Raw genomic sequence first — 22,926 nt, forward strand, 5'->3', positions numbered from 1 at the left:
GTCAAAACTCTAAAGGCCGACTGCACATTTCCTATCTTCACAATAAAAGCCCTGCTTCATGCTGCCTGCCGCTTGTGCACGCCAGTTTTCCGAGACTCTGTATTTAGTTAGCGCAGGCAGCATGAAGCAGGGCTTTTATTGTGAAGATAGGAAATGTGCAGTCGGCCTTTAGAGTTTTGACGGAAGGTACGGCGCGAGAGTCTGTTGAAATAAAAAGTGTTTCTCGCCTTCCTCTCGGTCATATTTTCATAGTAATTATCTTGCAGCAGCCAGCGTCATCTCACAAGACCCTCCGGTACCGTGAATGTCATTTAAGTGACGTCTTGGTGAAGATTGATGATCACTAATTTTTAGGTCTATTTTTTTTAAAAGCCTGGCTGGAGATCGACTGACACACCCCCGGCGGTCGACTGGTAGCTCGCGATCGACGTAATGGGCACCCCTGATTTACACTATGTTAACAGAACAAATAAAATGGGTGGAGGAGTTGCTATGTACGTTCATAAGAAATATAAATACAAAATATTAGAAGACATGACTGTATCAGTAAACAATATAGTTGAATGCTTTTCAATAGACATCATTAATGAAAGGAAGAAAAACATCATAGTTAGCTGTATATACAGGTCACCAGGTTCAAATGTGGAACTATTTACTGAGTGGGCTGAAAAAACTTTCTCAGAAATAGTTAATAAAACAATATTTATTTGTGGGTATTATGATATTGATCTCATGAATCCAAATAACCACATAGCTACAGAAAACTATATTAACAGGATGCACAGTATGAGTTTACACCCAACCATTACAAGACCGACTAGAACAGGGGTGCCCATTACGTAGATCGCGAGCTACCAGTTGACCGCGGGGGGTGTGTCAGTCGATCTCCAGCCATGCTTTTAAAAAAATCTTCACCAAGACGTCACTTAAATGACATTCACGGTACCGGAGGGTCTTGTGAGATGACGCTGGCTGCTGCAAGATCATTATTATGAAAATATGACAGAGAGGAAGGCGAGAAACACTTTTTATTTCAACAGACTTTCGCGCCGTCCCTTCCGTCAAAACTCTAAAGGCCGACTGCACATTTCCCATCTTCACAATAAAAGCCCTGCTTCATGCTGCCTGCGCTAACTAAATACAGAGTCTCGGGAAACTGGCGTGCACAAGCGATCCCTCAGAAAGCTGGCGTGCACATCACTTGTGCACGCCAGCTTTCCGAGACTCTTATTTTGTTAGCGCAGGCAGCATGAAGCAGGGCTTTTATTGTGAAGATAGGAAATGTGCAGTCGGCCTTTAGAGTTTTGACGGAAGGGACGGCGCGAAAGTCTGTTGAAATAAAAAGTGTTTCTCGCCTTCCTCTCTGTCATTTTTTCATAATAATGAACTGGCAGCAGCCAGCGTCATCTCACAAGACCCTCGGGTGCCGTGAATGTCAATCAAGCAAGCTACGGAATTTGCCGCCAATGTTTTTCTTGTAAAGTGTATGGAAGCTGGATGAATTAGATGCCAAAAACCAACCACTTTCATGTGGTATTGTACAGAAAGGACAACTTTTTTTCTCCTCCATTTGAAAATGTGGGCGTTATCATCATTCCTTACTGATTCCAATCAATGCAAGTCATCAGAATCAGGTAATACACCAACTTATATTCTTGTCTTTGTGAAAGAAAGACATCTATATGTGTTACACATGCTTGTATTATCATTAAACACATTTAACTTGTTTACAAAAATGTCTCTTTCATAAATAAATAAATATAAATGATATAAATAAATGAGGTAGATCCCCTCGAGTTGGTCAATTGAAAAGTAGCTCGCCTGCAGAAAAAGTGTGGGCACCCCTGGACTAGAATAACATCGCACAGTGCAACCTTCATCGATAACATCTTCACAAATAATATGCAGTCTTCAAACATCAGTGGAGTAATGGTCTGTGACATAACCAATCATCTGCCTGTATTCACAGTGTATAATGATGAGACCAGTACAGACCTGAATTCACAGCAAAAATATACTTACAAACGAGTTAGAACAGGAAACTCTTTCAATCTATTAAATCAAGACCTAACAATGCAAAACTGGGATTGCGTGTACAACAAAAAAGGTGGTGGATAGTGCCTTTGAATCATTTATAGATATATTTAATTCAATATATAACCAAAAATGTCCAATAAAAAAAATAGAAACAACAACAAAACTTTAAAGTGCCCATGGTTAACCAAGGGTTTACAAAACGCTTGTAAAAAGAAAAACACATTATATAGACAATTCATCAAATTAAGTAATGTAAAACCTGGCTCAAAAAATTAATATACAAAGAAACTGATTGAAGACTCTGAACATAGATATAAAACATATAAAAATAAATTGACTGATATAATAATAAGGACTAGTAAGAAATTATATTATACCAATCTATTACATAGGAATAAGAACAACACTAAGGAGGTGTGGGGAATACTTAACACTATAATTAAAGGCAAATCAAAAAATAACTCGTATCCTAGCTATTTCACTGATAATAACCTAGATAATTATAATATGAATAATGTTGTGGAGAGTTTGAACAGTTTCTTTGTAAATGTCGGATCAGAATTGGCAGCCAAAATCCCTGATTATAGCAGCAATGAAATGGAGTCACTGATTGAAATGAATCCAATTAGTATGTTTCTGTTGGGAGTAACTGAAGAGGAAATAATAGATGTTAATAATTGCAAAAATAAAACATCTACTGATTGTTTTGACATAGATATGACACTTGTGAAAAAAAACATACATTCCATCACCAAAACACTAACTTACATATTTAACCTGTCCTTCCAAACAGGACAATTTCCTAATAAAATGAAAATGGCAAAGGTAATACCAATATATAAAAATGGGAACAAACATATCTTCACAAACTACCGACCTGTCTCTTTGCTCCCGCAGTTTTCCAAAATCTTAGAGAAATTATATAACATCAGATTAGAGAAATTTATAGATAAACATAAGATAATTAATGAAAGTCAATACAGTTTTAGGACAGCAAGGTCAACATCTATGGCAATAATGGATGCAGTAGAAGAGATAACCAATAGCTTAGATAGTAAGAAATATGCAGCTGGAATTTACATGGATCTGAGTAAAGCATTTGACACCATTAATCATCAAATATTACTGAAAAAATTATACAGATATGGAATAAGGGGAGTAGCTTTGACTTGGATAAGGAGCTATTTAACACAAAGACAGCAGTTTGTGAGGATGGGCGAGTTGACATCTGGGCATTTGGACATTGCTTGTGGGGTTCCACAGGGATCCGTTCTTGGTCCGAAGTTATTTAACTTATATATCAATGACATATTTACAGTATCAAATGTATTAAAATGAGTCATATTCGCAGACGACACTAATATTTTCTATTCTAACGATAATTATACAAATTTTGTATCCACCCTAAATAATGAAATTTCAAAATTAAAAACATGGTTAGATATAAACAAATTATCCCTTAATTTAAAGAAAACAAAAGTTATGTTATTCGGCTATTCCAATCCAGGACCAGCAATAAATATAGATGGCGTGATTCTAGAAACGGTGTCAGAAATTAAATTCTTAGGAGTCACTATTAATAATAAATTAAGCTGGAAACCACACATAAGACATATACAAAGCAAAATCTCCAAAACCATCTCTATTATCAATAAATCCAAATCCTTCTTAAATTACACAGCTCTGCATTTATTATATTGTTCATTGGTCTTGCCATATCTAAGTTACTGCATAGAAATCTGGGGCAACAACTACAAAACTTCACTACATCCCCTGGTTACACTCCAAAAACGTGCAATAAGAATTCTACACAAGGTGGGATATTGTGACCACACAAATATTTTATTTTTACAATCTAAATTATTAAAACTGCCTGATCTAGTTGATTTTAACACAGCTCAATTACTATTTGAAGCAAACAAAAAGGTTCTACCTGCCAATATTCAAAAACATTTCAAACACAGAGAAGGAGTTCATAATCTAAGGGGGTGTAGTATCTTTACTATTCCAACAGTAAGAACTACGAGGAAAAGTTTGTGTGTGTCTGTGCGTGGAGTGAAACTTTGGAACGGATTGGATGTGGGGCTCAAGCAATGTCCAAATGTCCATCAGTTCAAAACAAGATACAAAAAAATGGTATGGGAAATGTATAATAATCTGAACATGGATGCCTAAGTGTTAAACTCCATCACTGGCTAATAATGATTATTATTATTATTATTATTGTTGTTATTATCATCATCTACATTAGTTTATATGTATTATTGTCATAATTTGTTGTCATTGCTATTGCTATTGTTCATATTATTATTGTTATCATTATCGTTATTATTATTGTTTAGACATTGTTGATATTATCATTATTAATATTATTATTTCTATGACATAACCCAACTAGTTAAACTATATGAATTAGTATCAATAAGAGGAATACATTGAATTGTGTGTGTGTGTGTGTGTGTGTGTGTGTGTGTGTGTGTGTGTGTGTGTGTGTGTGTGTGTGTGTGTGTGTGTGTGTGTGTGTGTGTGTGTGTGTGCGTGTGCGTGTGTGTATGTGTGTGTGCGCGTGCGCAATCCTATATGAAAATTGAGTAATACTAATATTCTGTAAATGTAAAAACAAATATGAATTCTGACTAAAAAATTGGTGCCAATGGAAACTAAGAAAAGGGATTGGGTACACTATCTGGAATACAGGGCAGGCGAGTGGGGGATCTTATGTTCGTGGATAACTCCTCTGGCAGGGGGCTCCCCTCGTCTCTTTTAATGTACAGCATAGGACACATAGCAAGAGTGGTCCTCAGGTCCTGTTGATCAGGAGCAGTAGCTCCACAGCCACAGATCCACTATTAACTACTAATATCACAGTCAAAATGAAAGCTTGTTCCCATAGGCACCAAAAACTGTTAATAACGTTAAGACAAAAGTGTATATTATATATATAGTATATATATATATATATATATATATATATATATATATATATATATATATATATATATATATATATATATATATATATATATATATATATATATATATATAAATATATATATATATATGTATGTATACATATGGATTGTATATATGTGTGTACATATGTGTGTGTTGTGTATATATGTGTGTGTGCATATGTATATATGTAAGTGTGTGTGAATTTAAATGTATTATATATAGATAATATATAGCATCTATGCAGCAACCACTGAATTGAATTATATTATATGTATTATATATTATGTATATATATATTGTATATGTATAGGGGTGGGACCAAATAAGTTTACTTCTTCACACTCCCTTTTGAGCCAATCTTGACATCTACAAAAGATTAGTCACATTTAATGTTTTCAATGTAGGTGTATAAATAATGTATATATATATATTTCTTTTGTATTTTATGTCATTCTTTTGTTTTGTTTGCATGGCTCAAAATACACCACTCATTCATTCAAAGTAACTCTCTTGAAGGAAAGAAGGTAGAGGAAAAAATGAAAACAGTGCTTGGTAAAAATCCCACTAGGGATGTATACCAAGTACCAGTATTTTTTGGTACGGGTTCCTAATTGGGCCGGTCCTCCAGGACTGTGAAGAATTACATACATATTCTTTTCAACAGAGTGTTATTTTAATGGATAAAAAACACAGTGATGGATTTGTGTTGTCTTTACAAGATGATGACTTAAGTCAAAATCTATTTATTTAAACAAGTTTTACAGAAATGTTTTTGCACATTTCGTTTAATGAGAATTAATATAAAAAATATATATTTTAAGGACATTTCCACGCAACAAGTGTTTCAATCCTGCAACCTGTTTTAAAGAATTTTCGTTATAATTATACCAAATAATACATTGCGAGAATCTTTTTGAATCCAGATTAGTGTTTAATTGAGAATCTATTCTTAATCGAATCGTCACTCCAAGAATCAAAATTGGATTTAATTGTTAGGTACCCAAATATTCACACCCCTGTGCATCATAAAACATTTTTTTAAAATAAATAAAATCCAAATAATATTCTTTTTAAACATAAACAAATACAGTTGGTACTGAAAACAAACTAAAATGTAGAATTTTTTGCAAATGTATTAAAACATTTTTTTTTAATCAATATTGAGTAGAAGTACCCTTTTCAGCTAGTACAGCCATGAGTCTTCTTTGAAGTGATGCAACAAGTTTTTCGCACCTGGATTTAGGGATCATCTCCAGTTCTGTCCGGTTGGATGGTGAACCTTGGTGGACAGCCATTTTCAGGCCTCTCCGGAGAGGCTCAATTGTTTAGGTTAGGGCATTGGCTGGGCCAGTCAAGAATGATCAGAGTTGTTCCAAAGCCTATTCTGTGTTATTTCAGCTGTGTACTTAGGGTCATTGTCTTGTTGGATGTTGAATTTGTGGTCCAGTCTAATGTCCTAATCTCTCTGGAAGATGTTTTCTTATATCTTTCTTTCTTATATCTGTTTACTTGGCTGCATTTGTCTTTCCTTTCAATTACAACCAGTCGTCCTCAGCTGAAAAACGCCCCCATTGCATGATGCTGTCACAACCTTGTTTCACTGTTGGGATTGTTTTGGAACAGTGATGAGCAGTGGCTGGTTTTCTCCATGATTACCACTTAGAATTAACGCCAAAAAGTTCAATCTTAATCTCATCAGACGGGAGAATCTTATTTTCAATAGTCTGGGAGTCCTTCATGTGTTGTTTGGCAAACTCTATGCAGGCTTCCATGTGTCTTGCCACTCTGCCTTAAGCCCCGACTGGTGAAGGGCTGCAGTGATAGTTGACTCTGTGGAACTTTCTCCAACCTCCCGACTGCAATCTCTGGGGAATTTAGCCACAGTGATCTTTGGGTTCTTCCTTACCTCTCTCACCAAGGCTTTTCTCCCATGATTGCTCAGTTTGGCTGGACAGCCAGGTCTACTAAGAAATGTGGTCGTCCCAAACTTCTTCCATTTAAGGATTTACGGAGGCCACTGAACTCTTAGGAACCTTGACTGCTGTTGTATTTGAAGGAAAGATGACTGCGGCCAAGTACAGAGATATCCTGGAAGAACACCTTTTCCAGAGAGCTCAGGAGCTCAGGTTGGCTCAAAGGTTCACCTACCAACAAGACAATGACCTTGAGCACACAGAACAACTCTATTATTGACTGGCCCAGCCAGAGCCCTGACCTAAACCCAATGGAGCATCCCTGGAAAGACCTGATTGGCGGTCCACCAACGTTCACCATCCAACCTGACAGGACTGGAGAGGATCCCCAAATCCAGGTGTGAAAAACTTGTTGCACCATTCCCAAGAAGACTCCTGACTGTACACATTCAAATGGTGCTTCTACTCAATACTGAGCAAAGGGTCTGAATACTTATGACCATGTGATATTTAACTTTTTTTTTTAATACATTTGCAAAAATGTTTACATTTCGGTTTTTTTTCTGTCAAGATGAGGTGCTGAGTGTACATCGATAGGAAATAAAATTAACTTTTTTGATTTTAGCAAATGGCTGCAATGAAACAAAGAGTGAAACATTTAAAGCGGTCTGAAAACTGAATACTACTTTTGTGAGATATCCTTGACTGTGCAAGGCAATGTCTTATTTACCTGTTTGTTTTCTTTTACCTTAAGTTTAAACCATCTCGTCTTAGAGGCCCCCCACACAGCGATCAGTGCCATATTCTTGTCTGCTGCAGTCAGATTTATCACCCACTCTTAGTGTTTTTATATTACTGTGAATCCTTGCAATTTCTTTGCTTTGACAAGGACCTTCTGGCTGAGCTAACAAAAAAAACAAGAAGACCACGCTTTCAGTAATAGTGTCCCAGAAGACCACAATCCTTTTTTGCTAGGAATCTAAAATACACAACTGTCATATGTTTTATAGATTTATATGCAATGCATGCTTCTTTAACTAACATCAAGAAGTACCTGCACAATCTAATGACATCCACTTACAATGGACACCTGTCATGAGTGATGGGTTGGTCGCGAACGAGAGCTGGATTAGAGCTCTTTGAAATGAACGACAGGATTTGGCTCGCGATCCAGAGAGCCTGCGCTTTCACTATGTGCGCTTTAGACTGTGCATATAGTAGCAACATCTGTCCCTTCAGAAAGAATCTTCTCCAAAACAGGGCAGATCATAACAGAAATGAGAAACAGGATCAGCCCCTCAAAGCTGAGGCCATTGGGTTGTTTTTTTAATGCCAGTCTTCGTTAAAACCTCACTTGGATGCTGCTTGTACTTTTTGTTTAGCACATTTTAAGTTGTATTTTGTTGAGTGATGTTTAGTTGATTTTGTGTTTTACAAATTAAAATACGTATTTGTATTTAAAATGTATTACGTTATATTACATTTATTATTAAACATATAATTACTATACTTATAGGTTATAAGTTATTTGCTTTGACATTAGTTATTCATTGTACACATCATTTGGTAATAAATCAATTTAAGTAACACAAAAATCTGAGGAGCCACTTGGGAGCTGAAAGAGCTCTTCTTAGTGAGCCGAGCAAAAAGGGCTGGCTCTACACAAAGAGAACTAACTGTCATAGAGGTCCTAATTTAACAATGTTCAATAGTATTGTGATTAGCAGTTTTGGATCTCACTACATAGTGCAGCCTTCATCAATAATACAATCCTGGAAACACTCAGTAGAGCAAGGAACTCCCACTAGCCCGTTTGGCCCTGTATCGTTCTGTGGAATCGAGTGTCCTAACAAAGAATCCTACACATTGGCAACTCAGTCTTTTTGATTGAGTTTGACTGCAAAATAGTTTCCTCTGTGGCTAGAGAAAGTTCATGGGATGACATTTTGACCAAAAAAAAGAGGTGAGACTGACTATTTGAACTCTTTCTTGTGGTCTACATCATGCATCCATCCATTTTTATCCACTTATCCAAGGTTAGGTCGCGGGGGCAGCAGCCTAAGCAGAGAAGCCCAGACTTCCCTCTCCCCAGCCACTTCGTCCAGCTCCTCGTTCCCAGGCCAGCCGGGAGACAGAGTCTTCCCAACGTGTCCTGGGTTTTCCCCGTAGCCTCCTGCCGGTCGGACGTGCCCTAAACACCTCCCTCGGGAGGCGTTCGGGTGGAATCCTAACCAGATGCCCGAACAACCCCATCTGGCTCCTCTCGATGTGGAGGAGCAGCGGCTTTAATTTGAGCTCCCCTCGGATGGCAGAGCTTCTCTCCCTATCTCTAAGAGAGAGAGACCCGCCACCCAGCGGAGGAAACTCATTTTGGCCGATTGTACGCGTGATCTTGTCCTTTCGGTCATAACCCAAAGCTCATGACCATAGGTGGGGATGGGAACGTAGATTGACCGGTAAATTGAGAGCTTGGCCTTCCGGCTCAGCTCATTCTTCACCACAACGGATTGATACAGCGTCCGCATTACTGAAGACGCTGCACCGATCCGCATGTCGATCTCACAATCCACTCTTCCATCACTCGTGAACAAGACTCCGAGGTACTTGAACTCCTCCATTTGGGGCAAGATCTCCTCCCCAACCTGGAGATGGCACTCCACCCTTTTGCGGGCGAGAACCAGGGACTCCGACTTGGAGTTGCTGATTTGCATCCTCCCCCACCATGGGAGCCAGCTAACCACCAGGTGGTGATCAGTAGAAAGCTCTGGCCCTCTCTTCACCCGAGTGTCCGAAACATGAGGCCGCAAATCTGATGACACAACTACAAAGTCGATCATGGAACTGTGGCCGAGGGTGTCCTGGTGCCAAGTGCACATATGGACACCCTTATGCTTGAACATTGTGTTGGTAATGGACAATCCTTGATGAGCACAAAAGTCCAATAACAACGCACCACTTGGGTTCAGATCCGGGCGGCCATTCTTCCCAATCACGCCTTCCCAGGTTTCACTGTCGTTGCCAACATGAGCGTTGAAGTCCCCGAGCAGGACAAGGGAATCACCCGAGGGAGCACTCTCCAGTACTCCCTCAATGGAATCCAAAAATAGTGGGTACTCTGAGCTGCTGTTTGGTGCATAAGCACATACCCGTCCCCCAACCCGAAGGCGGAGGGAAGCTACCCTCTCGTCCACTGGGTTAAAGTTCAACATGCAGGTTTTTAGCTTGGGCAACAAGAATTGCCCGTCGCCTCTCATTGCTTGCAACGCCAGAGTGGAAAAGAGTCCAGCCCCTCTCGAGAGAACTGGTTCCAGAGCCCTTGCTGTGCGTCGAAGTAAGTCCGACTATATCTAGCCGGAACTTCTCCAACTCGCGCACCAGCTCAGGCTCCTTCCCTCCCAGCGAGGTGAAGTTCCGCGTCCCAAAAGCTAGCTCCTGAAGCCGAAGATCGGACCCCCAAGTGCCCTGCCTTCGGCTTCCGCCAAGCTCACACTGCACCCGACCTCTATGACCCCTCCCATTAGTGGTGAGCCCATTGGAGGGGGGACCCACATTGCCTTTTTGGGCTGAGCCTGGCCGGGCCCCATGGGGACAGGCCCGGCCACCAGGCGCTCGCCATCGTTCCCCACCTCTGGGCCTTGCTCCAGAGGGGAGCCCTGGGCGAGGGAAATCTAGGTCCTTTATTTGTACTTTTCATAAAGGTGTTTGAGCTGCTCTTTGTCCGATCCCTCACTTAGGACCTGTTTGTCTTGGGAGACCCTACAGGGGGCATAGAAGCCCCCGGACAACATAGTTCCTAGTATCATTGGGACATGCAAATTCCTCTACCACGACAAGGTGGCAGCTCGGGAAGGAGTGGTCTACATCAGTGATTCTCAAAAATGCGGTACATGCGGGTACGCCAAAGAATCATTTAATTTAGTATTCTAACGTAGTGTTACTGTTCAAACGGTATGTAATGTGGTCCAAAATATTAAATATACTTGGGAGGTAAAACGTCTGATTTGTTTTTAATGAATACTTAGGTCTACTACACTACTGTCTTCTAATGTTTGTCATTATGGTGGTCTACATAACATGTAATGGTGGTGCGACCTTTTAAATGAATTTAGTTTCATATGCCGTCGAGGTGTGGGAAAAAATCGATTCGAATTTGAATCGAATCGTTTACGTTGTGCGATTCAAAATCGATTCTCATTTTTAAAAAATCGATTTTTTGGGGGGGTCTTTTAAAAAATGTTTTTTTTTTTTTAATCAATCCAACAAACTACTACACAGCAATACTATAACAATGCAATCCAATTCCAAATCCAAACCTGACCCAGCAACATTCAGAACTGCAATTAACAGAGCAATTGAGAGGAGACACAAACACGACACAGAACAAACCAAAAGTATTAAAACAAAAATATCATCAACAACAGTTTTAATATTAGTTATAATTTCAGCATAGCAGTGATTAAAAATCCCTCATTGACATTATCATTAGACATTTATAAAAAATGTAAAAAAGTGTCACAGTGGCTTACACTTGCATCGCATCTCATAAACTTGACAACACACTGTGTCAAATGTTTTCACAAAGATAAAATAACTCAAATTTTTGGTTCGTTTAATAGTTAGAACAAATTTACATTATTGCTATCAGTTGATAAAACAGTGTCCTTTACAATTATAAAAGCTTTTTTTATTTTTTAAATCTACTACTCTGCTAGCATGTCAGCAGACTGGGGAAGATCCTGCTGAAATCCTACTCAAGTAAATCATATTGTTGATGTTGATGATCATATCTGCTGTACAGATTTACTTCAGAAAAAAGAAGTGCTGGATGTTTTTCTTGTTGCCTTATTCATTTTTGACTTTTTTAAATCTTTGGGTAAAATTTTATTAAACAAAACCATGTATCAGAGCTGGTTGGTTATTTTATGGAGGAATGTAGTTAATCATAAAACTGGCACCCAATGTTATTAAAAAAAAAGTATTAATTTTGAATCGGGAATTTATTCTGAATCGAATCGTTCCCCCCCAGGAATCGAATCGTGTGGTGCCCAAAGATTCACAGCTCTAATGTGCATGTACGAGCCAGTCTGCCCCACAACAAGAGGATAGTGAGAAAGAAAGAACTTAATGACTACAACTTTGAACTACAAATAGATTAAAATGGCAAAGCTCTTTGGGTAAACCTCTACCATATATGGAAATATCTGCTGAGATAATATTGAAAAGACTTACCTACCAGGCACAGTCCCCAAGAAGGTGTAATTTTGTGTTTTTAAGGTTGTTGTTTTTTACACTTGTATGACAAGTAGAGCTAGAAAAAGACGATGACTCGTCGTGCGAACTGTTGAGAGTTCTTTGTCGCTTCCTCAGGGTGGAGACGGAGAACAGGCAGAAGAAAGTGGCGGTAAAAGAGGAGGTGGCGGTAAAAGAGGAGGTTCCGGATTACGGTGGCTCCACGGACGAGAACACAGACGTTGAGGAGGAACAGGATTATCCTATCCCGGAACTTCCAGGTACAGTGGAACTTTGATTTACAAAACCGTCTATTTGCGAACTTTTCACTTTACAAGCTTTTAGATCGAGCCAAATGTGCCGTTTTGTCACCCCTGAGGTAAAAATGCAGGGTGGAGCATTTTTGAGGTCACGTCTTAGCGCTTCAGCGAAAGTGCCTTTTGTTCTGGGTTTTTTTCTGACTTTGAAAAGTTTGGTCTATTTTGCTAACTCAATATAAGTCCCAAAAAGACAACAGACCAGCGAGGAAAGAAGGAGGGAATCGTGGAGTTAAAAAAAAAAAAAGGCTGTTTGCGATGAGTACATAAATGGCGCTCACAAGCATGGAAGAATTGACTACAGCAAGTTTAAAGGCCTACTGAAACCCACTACTACCGACCACGCAGTCTGATAGTTTATATATCAATGATGAAATATTAACATTGCAACACATGCCAATACGGCCGGTTTAGTTTACTAAATACCGCGGAGTTTCTAGTTGAAAACGTCGCGGAATGATGACGCGTGTGCGTGACGTCTCGAGTTGGAGGGGACATATTAGCGCAGCACCACTTGCGGCTAAAAGTCGTCTATTTTCATCGCGCAATTACACAGTATTCTGGACATCTGTGTTGCTGAATCTTTTGCAATTTGTTCAATTAATAATGGAGAAGTCAAAGTAGAAAGATGGAGGTGGGAAGCTTTAGCCTTTAGCCACACAAACACGGTGTTTTCTTGTTTAAAATTCCCGGAGGTGAAGCTTTACTATGGATCAGAGCGGTCAAGCGAACATGGTTCCCGACCACTAGTCAACCGGCATTTTTCGGTGAGAAAATTGTGGTAAAAAGTCGCCTCTTACCGGAGATCTGCGGAGCTTGCGCCATCCATACAGCTGCCGTGACTTCCCTCAGACACTGGCGTCAACACACCCGTGGACACACCCCTCCGACTATCAGGTACTATTTAACTCACTAAAACACTAGCAACACAATGGAAAGATAAGGGATTTCCCAGAACTATCCTAGTAGATGTGTCTAAAAACATCTGAATCCGTCCCAATGCAATCGCCTTTTTTTTTTTTTTTAGCTTTATTTATTTTTTTGTAGTCCTTCGCTATCAATATCCTCAGCCACGAATCTTTCATCCTCGCTCAAATTAATGGGGAAATTGTCGTTTTCTCGGTCCAAATAGCTCTTGCTGCTGGAAGGCTCCCATTAGAAACAATGTGAGGAGCCCTCACACCGGTGATGTCATCGTCTGCTACTTCCGCAAAAGGCAAAGCTTTTTTATTAGCTACCAAAAGTTGCGAACTTTATCGTCGATGTTTTCTACTAAATCCTTTCAGCAAAAATATGGCAATATCGCAAAATGATCAAGTATGACACATAGAATGGACCTGCTATCCCCGTTTAATCAAGAAAGTCTCATTTCAGTAGGCCTTTAATAGTGATGAGACAGGATTTTTCTGGAAAAATATGCCAAAGCAGACTTATTTCACTTCTTAATTAGCACCACAGGAGCACACACACATACATACAGCCCTTCCCACTACCCCCTTCCTTCTCTGTTTCTCTGCTTCTTTTTTTTCAGCTCCTCTGACGATGTTTATGTGGGTAGATTTTACTTTTAAAATGTTCAATATTGTAACAGTGTGTTAGGAAAAGTTCATGATTTTTGTGATTTCATCATTTGTGGCTTCTGTGTATGTGGAAGAGGAGCACAATGTTCAGCTGGTTTTGGCTTATTAATAGGGGTGTAATGCTGTCAAAATCTCATGGTATGACATTGTTACAGTATTAAAGCCACAGTACGATATTGTGTTATATGTCCGAAAAAAAAACTTGGTAAAAATGAAGTGACAGGAATGTTTAGGATAAACTAACTTGTTTTAATTCAACACAAACATAACGCTCAAATATTCTAATCATATTTATTACTACCAACAAGTATTTTGAAGTGCAAATAAGAGGGCAGGGACATTTAAATGTTTTAAAAAATCGTACAGTTGAGTGTTTTAAAGTTAAGTGACAGTGTAAATATTGTGTGTAACAAATGTAAAGCAATAATGTACAGTTGAGTATTTTTTAACGTTTACTGTATGAGAAGCAGTGGACATTTTGTGTCTGGAAAATGCTGTTTTTCAGAAAAGTTTTAATACCACACAAACTGATTAGCTTCGCTGGCTTCAAATATCTTTTGTGGTTGACTGTTTATATAGTGGCGACTTGTCCATTGTGCAGCCCGCCCCGCGACATCGAGAGAGATAGGGGGTGGGAAATGGATGGATTCAACAAGTAGCTTTTTAGTTTACACGTACTGTAGTTCCCATAATGTAGATTTTTTTCGGTGATTTCCCTTCATGCGGTGCGACACGCTGGCTCTGCGTTGCCTTGGAAACACTCGACACGAAGGTGGTGCGCTTTGCTCTGCAGAACGCAGACTTTCTTAAAGAGGTTACGTTTTTGCCGGGGTTTGTGTTTTTGTTGGTTAACAACATACCTCTATTAAGATTTTGATGACATTTCCAGCAAATGTCCCAAAAAAAACAAATTCCTCTTATCTACTACAAGTACGAACACACTTCACTTCCTGCTTACAGCGCTCCAATAAGCACCCACCTTGGTGGCCCCGCGCTGCGCAGAGGATTCTGGGAAACTTAGTTTATTTTCTGATCCAGCCAATGCTAAAGTGCCAGAAAAAAATGACACTCACCAAGTTTTTATTTGATCCTGTCACGGCATTATTGTGAAGACTTTCCTGTTGTATTTACAATACCGTTACAGCCCTAGTTAACAATAAAGATACATTTGATCCATCACCCTCTTATTATTCTTTGATATACAGTACTGTGTAACACTTTATATTGTATTCACTAAAATATGGACTTTTGTCTTGGATGTAACCTGTTATTCATATTTACATTGTTTCCTATAGAGGAATTTGCTTCATTATACAAACTTTTGGATTTACGAACCCTGTTCAAGAACCAATTCAATTCGTAAATCGAAGCGTATTTTGATATTTCTCGTGAAATGCTAGTTTTTCCATCTTCTGATATTCCTGTCCCATTTCCTTTAGACTACCTTAAAGGGAAGCACTTCTTCCTTTACGGGAAGTTCCCCAACAACGAGAGGCGACTACTGACGCGCTACATCGTCGCCTTCAACGGGTGAGAGACACTTCACACAGGAATCCATTTGCAACCAATTAGACGTGGGGCTTGAGTTTCTTCCTGCTTGTCTCATCTGCAGCGTGCTGGAGGACTACATGTCAGACAAGGTGCACTTTGTGGTGACCAGCGAAGGGTGGCATGACTCCTTTGAGGACGTGAGTTCACTTGGCTTTGTTGTTGTTTTTTTGTCCTGTTGCTTGGAAACCATCCCTCCATTGTAGATAAAGAAGTGAGTACACTTCTCACATTTTAGCAAGTATTTGATATAACTTATCTTCTCAAGGTTAACTTGCATATACATTAGAGTAGTAATTACTGTAAATGCGGGCTGCTCATCATAAGGATAACAAGAAAAACTACATTTTGTAATTCCGGTAGGAATTGCGTGTGAATGCCCTATGGGTGCGAACTGCCAATACGTGTGAGTGGAACTGAAATGCTTGAATGTCCAGGGTGAGTGAAGTGTGTGAATGTTGGAACGGTTCTGAGAAATGTGGGATATGGAGAGGTTTGTATATTGCCCATTAATTTTCAATGCGGAGGAAATTCCTGGCAATTTCGGGCTATCAGGGAATTTTCAGAAAGGGAAAACACGCTGACTTGAATGTCCAGGGTGAGTGGAGTGTGTGGATGTTAGAACGGTATAAATCGGATGAGAAATGTGGGCTATGCAGTCGATTATATATTTCACATTCATTGTCATTGGCGAGAAAATTCCTGCAAATTCCGGGGAAACATGTTTTGTGTTCGATATATATGGTAAGAGTAGTGTGTGTGGATAGTTGAAAGGTTGGAAACAGGTAGAAAATGGTGCAACATTTTGAGAATTTAGGGCAGGGGTCGGGAACCTTTTTGGCTGAGAGAGCCATGAAAGCCAAATATTTTAAAATAATTTTACGTGAGAGCCATATCATATTTTTTTAACACTGAATACAACTAAATGTGTGCATTTTTTAAGTAAGACCAACATTTTTAGAGTATAATAAGTCTCTAATTCTTTTTACTAACATTGATATTTTTTGAACAGGTGCCGTAGAAAACAGATGGATGGATTAAAATGCATGAGTATGTTTTATATTTTGAACGTTATTTTTAACATTGTGACCACCAGCAGAATTATTCATTACTCATCACGTTAAGCAATGTCAGCTAAGATTTATCTGAGAGCCAGGTGCAGTCATCAAAAGAGCCACATCTGGGTCTAGAGCCATAGGTTCCCTACCCCTGATTTAGGGCATTGTATATTCATCAATGTGTCCATTCATTTGAATGGGAATTTCCTAGAAAAGTGGGAATTTGGGGAAAACCGGGAATTTTTGAAGATATACATAATACCACAATTGTTCTAGATTATTTGAATGGGTTGGTGTTGGAATTTGTCAAAACAGTTGAAAAATGTTGATAGGAGATTATTGTATAAGTAAATACGAGCAGGCAGCTCATTTCTGTAACATTGAGAAAATTGTCTCACCTTTCAGCTTAATGAAGGATCCCAGAATTGTTTTCATGTAAATGTTTGCAAGATTTAGAAATCATATATTTCATATCAATCATACCATATTGAGAAATCATTTTACTAAATTGTTACAAATTGAGAACAGGAAGTGAACATATGTGTTAGTATTTTTTTTTTTTTTTTGTCCTGTCCAGCTTCTCAGGCAAATCATATAGTTGTTGTAGATGCCCATAAAGTGAAGTGTAGGATACTTCTCTTGTTGCCTTACTTGTATTTGACTTTATTGTATGTATTGATATTATAATTTGGTGCAGCCGGGCCGGAGCAGGAGCGGATAGGAGGAGAAAAAAGGAAGACAAAGGGGGAAATTGTGGGGACAAGAGGGGGATTAGACAGAGAGACAAAAACAACAACAGCAAACAATAACAACAAAAGAGCCACATCAGCACATACGATATGTACAAATATGACAGTATAAGTTATAGCAAAGAAGCAGTTAGTGAAATAAATAATAATACAGAAATTACAATACATATGTTATGTGTAAACCCAGAATATTGGTTGGGAAATGACCAAATTTGAATGGCCAAATCAACGTCAGAACCCAACATTGATCAAACGTTGTCAAAAAGCATGTTGTTTCAAGGTTATGTTTAAGTTGCTCAACATCCGGACCTCATTAAACAAGTTCTCAGCGTTCTTTCAGTGTCTCCTGCCTGCTGGGAAAGGGTTAGGATTAAAAAGCTCTGCTTTTTCCTTTTCGGAGATGTTGTAAAGAGAAATGAAACTATAAAAGTATGTAATGTATAATATTGGAACTGTTGGAAATAAACTTCAAACAACCAACTATATTTCATAATTCCGCACAAGGAAACTTTACAATGTAATAAATGCATAAACTGCTAAAAAAATGGTATAAAATGGAGTAGATGGTGAGTTTTTGTGATGTAAAAAATACCGTATTTAGAAATGCAAATGTTGATGGTCCTCTTAGACACACGTAATAAAGGTGTTTGATGTTTTTTGCTGCTAAATCAAACACATTAGTGCTACATAAAATATTATAAAATGTATAAATTATCGATACTATGTCACTACTGAAAAAAAATTGATAATTTAGATTGTGAGTTATCGTGATGTAAAAAATGCCGTATTTAGAAATGTAAACATTGATGGTCCTCTTAGACACACGTAATAAAGGTGTTTGATGTTTTTTGCTGCTAAATCAAACACATTAGCACTGCATAAAATATAAAATGTATAAATTATCAATATTATTTCAGTAGTGACATAATATTGATAATTTATACATCAATGTTTGCACTTCTACATACGGCATTTATTACATCACGATAACTCACCATCTACTCCATTTTATACCATTTTTTTTAGCAGTTTATGCATTTATTACATTGTAAAGTTTCCTTGTGCGGAATTATGAAATATAGTTGGTTGTTTGAAGTTTATTAATATTGATAATTTATACATTTTATAATATTTTATGCAGCGCTAATGTGTTTGATTATGTCACTACTGGGCAGCACGGTGGCTGACGGGTTAGTGCGTCTGCCTCACAATACAAAGGTTCTGAGTAGTCCTGGGTTCAATCCTGTGCTCGGGATATTTCTGTGTGGAGTTTGCATGTTCTCCCCATGACTGCGTGGGTTCCCTCCGGGTACTCCGGCTTCCCCCCACCTCCAAAGACATGCACCTGGGGATAGGTTGATTGGCAACACTAAATTGTCCCTAGTGTGTGAATGTTAGTGTGAATGCTGTCTGTCTATCTGGGTTGGCCCTGTGATGAGGTGGCGACTTGTCCAGGGTGTACGCCGCCTTCCGCCCGATTGTAGCTGAGATAGGCACCAGTGCCCCCCGCAACCCCAAAGGGAATAAGCGGTAGAAAATAGATGGATGGATGTCACTATTGGTCCCACGTCTTCTAAAAAATAATGTGAAAAAAACAACTTAAAGCCTTGTCCAGCTGTTCACTGACATATATATTCATGTTTAAATAACTTTTACTGCAAATTATTACTGGCTACAAGTATCAATTCTCCGCCGGCTTTGATTAGTAATAATCAGTATCGGTCCTGAAAAAAACATCGGTTGATAAGTAGCCAGGAAAGAAGGACAAAAACTGGATAGCCTGGAAAAAAAGGAAAGTAACGATAGTAGACGTATTGTCCGTGACGAAGGAGCGGAAGGTGGTCGCGTGAGCACCACATTAAAAGCATATGAGCAGACTGTAGAAGAATTCTCACAAGAATGCAAGTAACATTTGGGGAGTATTATTGTGTATTTTTTTTATTCCTGGATGTAAAAAAAAATCTGAAAAAATAAAAAAGGGCTTCAGCAAAAAGTGAACTTTTCTCATGTAGGACAGAAGGGCTATTGCTTGAGCAGTGGCTTTTATTATTTACTTTAGTAATTATTTATTTTTGAATTCTACATACTTGTATTGTGTCTGTATTAGGGCAGGGCGATACGGCTGAAAACTATTATCACCATATACGTTTTTCATATTGATTGATATCGATAATTATTGATATTTTTTATGACCTATTTAAGCCGGTCAATAGATACAGTAAAACAATTTCCAACTGTACCACGGGTGGAGAGGGTATCTGGGAGTCAGGTAGGATAAGTGTGGCTAAGGTGAGAAAATAGTTCCAGTAGATCTGAAGGTAGGTGCAGATTAAAGACACTAGATGGCAGTAGTGTACAAGCTATTGAAGACTACACAGAGTAGTTTGGGAAGCTACTCATTAAATAAACGGACATATTGGGAATGTCAGGATGTTGTCTGCAATAAAACCAACAAAGCTAAAGACAAGTTTCTGTTTTGGAGTTGATATATCAAGATATCACAGTTTGTCTTCTCATTCCATGCAGAGAATGCACAGCGAGACAGACGACACAACCAAATTTGGTAGTCGATACTGTTACCTGATTGGCTCAGTGACACTTCCTGTTTCCTGTTTAGCTGGATTCCCAGAGCGCGAGTGACTTCATGCAACGAACCTTGCTTCATCATTTCTGGTTTATTCAGACCAAAAAATATATACATATATCGAATATTTTATCGTACGCTTGTTATATTGATATCGATTGTGTCCATCGCAATATACAGTACAGGCCAAAAGTTTGGACACACCTTCTCATTCAAAGCGTTTTATTTATTCTCATGGCTATTTACATTGTAGATTGTCACTGAAGGCATCAAAACTATGAATGAACACATGTGGAGTTATGTACTTAACAAAAAAGGTGAAATAACTGAAACATGTTTTTATTCTAGTTACTTCAAAATGGTCACCCTTTGCTCTGTTTACTTTTTCGTACACACTTGGCATTCTCTCAATGAACTTCAAGAGGTAGTCACCTCAAATGGTTTTCACTTCACAGGTGTGCTTGAAGCTCATCGAGAGAATTCCAAGAGTGCGCAAAGCAGTTATCAGAGCAAAGGGTGGCTATTTTAAAGAAACTAGAATCCTTCACATCGAGAGGAGCCAGATGAGGTGGTTCGGGCATCTGGTCAGGATGCCACCCGAACGCCTCCCTAGGGAGGTGTTTCGGGCATGTCCGACTGGTAGGAGGCCACGGGGAAGACCCAGGACAAGTTGGGAAGACTATCTCTCCTGGCTGGCCTAGGAACGCCTTGGGATCCCCTGGGAGGAGCTGGACGAAGTAGCTGGGGAGAGGGAATTCCGGGCTTCCCTGCTTAGGCTGCTGCCCCAGCAACCCAACTTCAGATAAGCGGAAGAAGATTGATGTTTATATAGAATATAAAACATGTTTTGAGTTATTTTACCTTTTTTTGTTACGTACATAACTCCACATGTTCACTCATAGTTTTGATGCCTTCAGTGACAATCTACAATGAAAATAGCCATGAAAATAAAGAAAACACATTGAATGAGGAGGTGTCCAAACTTTTGGCCTGTACTGTATATTGTTATCGTTTTATCGGCCCAGCCCTAATCTGCATACATTGTATCTGCTGATGCATTTCTGTTGTTGTAAAAAAAGAAGAAAAAAAAGGCAGATACCACAAAATGCCAAATATCGGCCCTGATTATCAGTCGCTGCCTACACGACAGAGTTTGAAGACCTGCATTTTGTCTTCCTTGCAGGCTCTGATGGACAACGGCAATCTGAACTTTGTCAAACCCGCTTGGATTTACCGCATCAACGAGCGCCAGAAGCTGCTGCCCTACCAGCCCTACACTGTGGTGCCCTGAAGAGCACCCTCCTCGACACCGCCGCCGTCTTTTTTTCCTGTTTATTTTCTCCCTGTCCTTTTAGGAGACGTCATCCAAAGCTCTTTTCATGAACCTTTTTTAATGTTTAGATAAGTCAGACGATTTTTCCTTGGTAGGACTTTTTATCAACTCATTTTATCGCCGTGCCCTTCGGCTACCTCAGGCAGTCTGGAAATGAGTCCTGGCTGTGATGTGGCTGCCGGCGGCGCTGATAAGATGAGCTCACGCAAGCGGGCGCCGCAAAGTAAGGTGAAAGGTTCTAGTTATGCGGGGACGACTTTGTTTATCTCCCTCTGTGAAAGCCGAGGAGGACCGTGTGCCTGCTTACGGTCACTTAATGCTGGCTTCAAGCACCTTTTCTTTTTATTTGTGTAATAAATATGCTGACTTTGAGGGCAACCAAAACTCTCTGTTGTAATAAACTGAAAAAATTTCAATGGACGTTTACAGTCCTCTTTGTGTTGCGGCTCTCGCCGTCCCTAATTGATCTCTCCAGGTGCATCTCGTCCTCAGCCGACCTGGCGCCTCCTCGCCGGAGGGGATTAGGTGGCATCCGAGCCGGAATGGACAGAGCCGACGAGAGCTTGAAGCGGGGAATTTTGAAGTCGTTTCACTCCCACCTGACTGGAAGCTGAAGTTGGGACGCGGAGGCAGACACTTGATTAGGTACACCTGCACAATCATTACAAGAACTGTTGGAGTTAATGCATGTGCCTCACAATACGAAGGTCCTGACTGAGTAGTCCTGAGTTCAATCCCGGGTTCGGGATCTTTCTGTGTTGAGTTTGCACGTTTTCCCCGTGACTGCGTGGGTTTCCTCCGGGTACTTCGGCTTCCTCACACCGCCAAAAACATGCACCTGGGGATAGGTTGATTGGCAACACTAAATTGGCTCTAGTGTGAGAACGTGAGTGTGATTGTTGTCTCTGTGTTGGCCCTGTAATGAGGTGGCGACTTGTCCAGGGTGTACCCCGCCTTCCGCCCGAATGCAGCTGAGATAGGCTCCAGCACCCCCCCGCGACCCCAAAAGGAACAAGCGGTAGAAGATGGATGGATGGTTTGAAAAAAGTCTGCTTTTACAAAGGTGAACTAACTGTTTAGTTGTGATATTTAATAGGAGCACAGATTGAACAGTACACTACTTCATTTCATCTGTCATTTGCATCCCCAGGAAATAACATATATCAATACACAATTACATGAATATATGACAAATATATATATACATACATATTTTTAATGTCTCACACATTGGTATTATTGCATAATTTGATAAATACAATTTCCCCAATTTAATAAACAGTGCCCTTGCTGAAAAAAGTGCAATATTCCAAAAGTCACATGGTCTACTGCAGTGCAATTCGATTCAGAATTTTCTTAAAAAAAAAATAAAAAAAAATGGGCTTCACGGTGTTAGAGGGGTTAGTGCGTCTGCCTCACAATACGAAGGGCCTGCAGTCCTGGGTTCAAATCCAGGCTCGGGATCTTTCTGTGTGGAGTTTGCATGTTCTCCCCGTGACTGCGTGGGTTCCCTCCGGGTACTCCGGCTTCCTCCCACTTCCAAAGACATGCACCTGGGGATAGGTTGATTGGCAACACTAAATTGGCCCTAGTGTGTGAATGTTGTCTGTCTATCTGTTGGCC

At 39.5% G+C, this 22,926-nt stretch overlaps 1 protein-coding gene across 2 annotated transcripts in view; it reads left to right on the forward strand.

Moving 5' to 3' along the window:
- Positions 1-21,719, forward strand: part of xrcc1 (X-ray repair complementing defective repair in Chinese hamster cells 1) — an 80,414-nt gene extending 58,695 nt beyond the window's left edge. For both annotated transcript variants that reach the window (XM_061881872.1, XM_061881873.1), the window contains exons 14-17: positions 12,273-12,415; positions 15,471-15,561; positions 15,644-15,719; positions 21,154-21,719. In XM_061881872.1, coding sequence (XP_061737856.1) covers positions 12,273-12,415; positions 15,471-15,561; positions 15,644-15,719; positions 21,154-21,261 — 418 coding nt within the window. In that variant the 3' untranslated portion in view covers positions 21,262-21,719. The remainder of the gene's footprint in view (positions 1-12,272; positions 12,416-15,470; positions 15,562-15,643; positions 15,720-21,153) is intronic.
- The last annotated feature ends 1,207 nt before the right edge of the window (positions 21,720-22,926 follow it).

This window comes from Nerophis ophidion, linkage group LG21 (genome assembly GCF_033978795.1).
Source record: "Nerophis ophidion isolate RoL-2023_Sa linkage group LG21, RoL_Noph_v1.0, whole genome shotgun sequence".
Taxonomy (NCBI): domain Eukaryota; kingdom Metazoa; phylum Chordata; class Actinopteri; order Syngnathiformes; family Syngnathidae; genus Nerophis; species Nerophis ophidion.